The sequence below is a fragment of the Triticum dicoccoides genome, chromosome 3A (genome assembly GCF_002162155.2).
Source record: "Triticum dicoccoides isolate Atlit2015 ecotype Zavitan chromosome 3A, WEW_v2.0, whole genome shotgun sequence".
NCBI lineage: Eukaryota > Viridiplantae > Streptophyta > Magnoliopsida > Poales > Poaceae > Triticum > Triticum dicoccoides.
The window spans coordinates 724057330-724059941 of record NC_041384.1 but is presented as its reverse complement, the minus strand read 5'-3'; the positions used below and the strand labels follow the sequence as shown (position 1 = coordinate 724059941).

Below are 2612 nucleotides of genomic sequence, written 5' to 3'. Positions count from 1 at the left end.
CCCCAAGAACATCACCGAACCAAAAAAGTTGGTGTCTTGGGGGTCATCCGGTGAAGTCCAGCGAAATAAAGAGGGCTTCTTCCCAGTCACATCCCACCCCAAGCAAAAGTTTGTGAGGAGAATGATTAAGTGGGCCAAGAAAAAGAACATGTGGTGAGACATGATTCGCCGAAACTTGTGACGGCGCCCCCAAGAGACCCCCAGCGCGCCGGGTTTCGCCTGGGTTTGTCGGCGCTATTTTGACGTCCTAGGGGGCGTTGGAGGCGTGGTTGGGCCGTTTTTCGGTGAAAAGTGCCACCTGAGCCTAAAACCGATGAAAAGCTCAATATTAGCACCAGTGAAGATGCTCTTAGCATCGTGATGTCCTTTTCGATGGTGCTAATATTAAGCTTTTTAACACACAGGTTGGATAGGAAAAAATAATGAAAGATCAAGAATTGGGATAAACATCATAAGAAGTATGTCAACATGTTCGAGTTGTGCTTAAGTACGTCACTATGTTCAAGCAAAGTGCATGTCGTCTAGGCGCTGCACATGGCAGGATAGCATCGGTCAGCTAGGCACTGCACACCAGGGGGTGGGGCCGAGCTTGGCCCCAGGGTGCCACGCTGGCCGGCCAGGAGTGTAGCGCCTATCAGTCAGGCGCTACACAAAAGAGTTAGCTGAGTGAATTTGTTTCGCCCACGGTTCACTTTGTGAAATAGTTGCGTATTGAGGTCATTTTTTCCGTCACCTGCTGGCACCAGTTTCCTTTTTTCCGAGTAGTTTATGTAGTTTTTTTGCTGGTTTTCATTTTATTAGTCTTTTTCTTTATTATTTTCTAAAATTCATAAAATTTTGAAGATTTATAAACTTTCAAAAATTAATGAATATTTAAATAATTCATTAACATTTTTTAAAATAATGGTCAACATTTAAAAAAATGCGTGAAACATCTTGAGAATTCATGAATATTTTTAAAATTTTGGAAAAAATATTTACATTTGTGATCATTTTTTAACTCAGGAGAATTTTTTAAAATTCATGAGCCTTTTTAATAAGCGTTGGAGGTTTTTCAAATATGCAACAAATTTTATGTAAAGAAACATACCCAATATTTCATTCTCCACTATTAAATTTACTTTTATAAACTAATCAATATTTTTTCTAAAAATGTGGTACACAATATTTTTCTGGAAAACAAACAAAATAATCGGCTCAAAAACCAACCAGCCCAAACATACATCATTGCACGTACATTATACAAAACATAAGGAACAAAACAGAGGAGCCGAAACCACTAAATGGGCGTGTGACGGACAAGGCCAGGTTTGGGAATCGGCTATTCCAAAGGTGGCGCACGGTATAGGAGGTGTTGTGAATTTTCTCAACAACAAAAAAAAGGAAGTCTTCAGGACAGGGCTAGGTTTAGAGATGCCCTGAAGGATCATGACCTATTGTTAGTAAAGGTTTTACGAAGTGGAGTAGCTGCATATACAATGATAGAGCCATTGATGCGCTGGCCAATAGTAGAATGAACAAAGATGAGATAGTATATCATTCATTTGCATACGAGAGATGGTGCGATGAGAAAGTAGACATGTGGTTCAATCTGCTGCAAAAAACAAAACAAGAAAAAAAAGAAAAGACATGTTGGCCAATTTTGGGATACAACAGCCATCATGAACTGAGTCAACTTCTGGTACTTACTGAACCAAGGGGCAAAAGTTGGGCAGCAGCAGGTATATATAGTCATGTCACCGATTGGATTATGTTGCAAGTCTTTTAGCATATATGTTCCCTTTTCGTCCATCATCTACCACTCACCAAAACAGATAGTTAATGACCTTTCAAAACAAAAAGAGTTCTATCATGTGAATCGTTTTTCGATTCTCAAGATCATACAGCCTATTTGAAATCCTGCTTTGGTTTGGTTCTCCTCTCCTAATTAATTAAAAAGACCCGACCCGACCCGAGCGAGCGCTAGTCCACCTTTTTGCTCTGACTGGAATCTTCTTCTTCCTCGGCGGCTCCCTCCTCGGGCTGCGTCTCGGTGAACTCCAGTAGCTGCAATGTACAATAGTCAGAAATGAGGCTTGCATTTTTTACAGCAAGTGATTTATAGGTACTATACAATATGAGATGAAAAACAAAAGTAACATGGCAATGACTTAAGCACAGCGAAGGACGAAACAAGTACTCCCTCCGTCTAGGTGAATAAGTCATTCGCGTAGTTCTAGGTCATCGATTTGAGGAATTAAATATGTATTATATGTCATGAAAAGTATATCACTAGATTTCTACACGGATGTAGTTTCTAAATATATATTTTTTTGTCACATATAATACATATTTAGATATTTAAATCGTCAACCTAGAACTACGCGAATGACTTATTCACCGAGACGGAGGTAGTAACTGGTATTGGTGTACAAAGAATCCTTTAGAGTCTTGCAGACTTGAAAAGGTACAGTTCTGCAGAATTACATCTTTTCTTCGGTGAATTTACCCAAGACGAGGTTGGAAGCTGGTCAGAGGTCTTACCGGCTTTACTTCACCATTCCACAAAGAGTGAACAGCCACAAAACCAGTCACGCCAGGAACGATGTATAGCAGAGCAGGCTGCGTATCAA

At 40.0% G+C, this 2612-nt stretch overlaps 1 protein-coding gene across 2 annotated transcripts in view; it reads right to left on the bottom strand.

The window, feature by feature from the left end:
- Window positions 1-1667: 1667 nt before the first annotated feature.
- LOC119270503 (signal peptide peptidase 2-like) overlaps window positions 1668-2612 on the bottom strand; it is a 5515-nt gene continuing 4570 nt past the window's right edge. For both annotated transcript variants that reach the window (XM_037552507.1, XM_037552506.1), the window contains exons 11-12: window positions 2524-2601; window positions 1668-2046 (exon numbers count right to left, since the gene is read on the bottom strand). In XM_037552507.1, coding sequence (XP_037408404.1) covers window positions 1963-2046; window positions 2524-2601 — 162 coding nt within the window. In that variant the 3' untranslated portion in view covers window positions 1668-1962. The remainder of the gene's footprint in view (window positions 2047-2523; window positions 2602-2612) is intronic.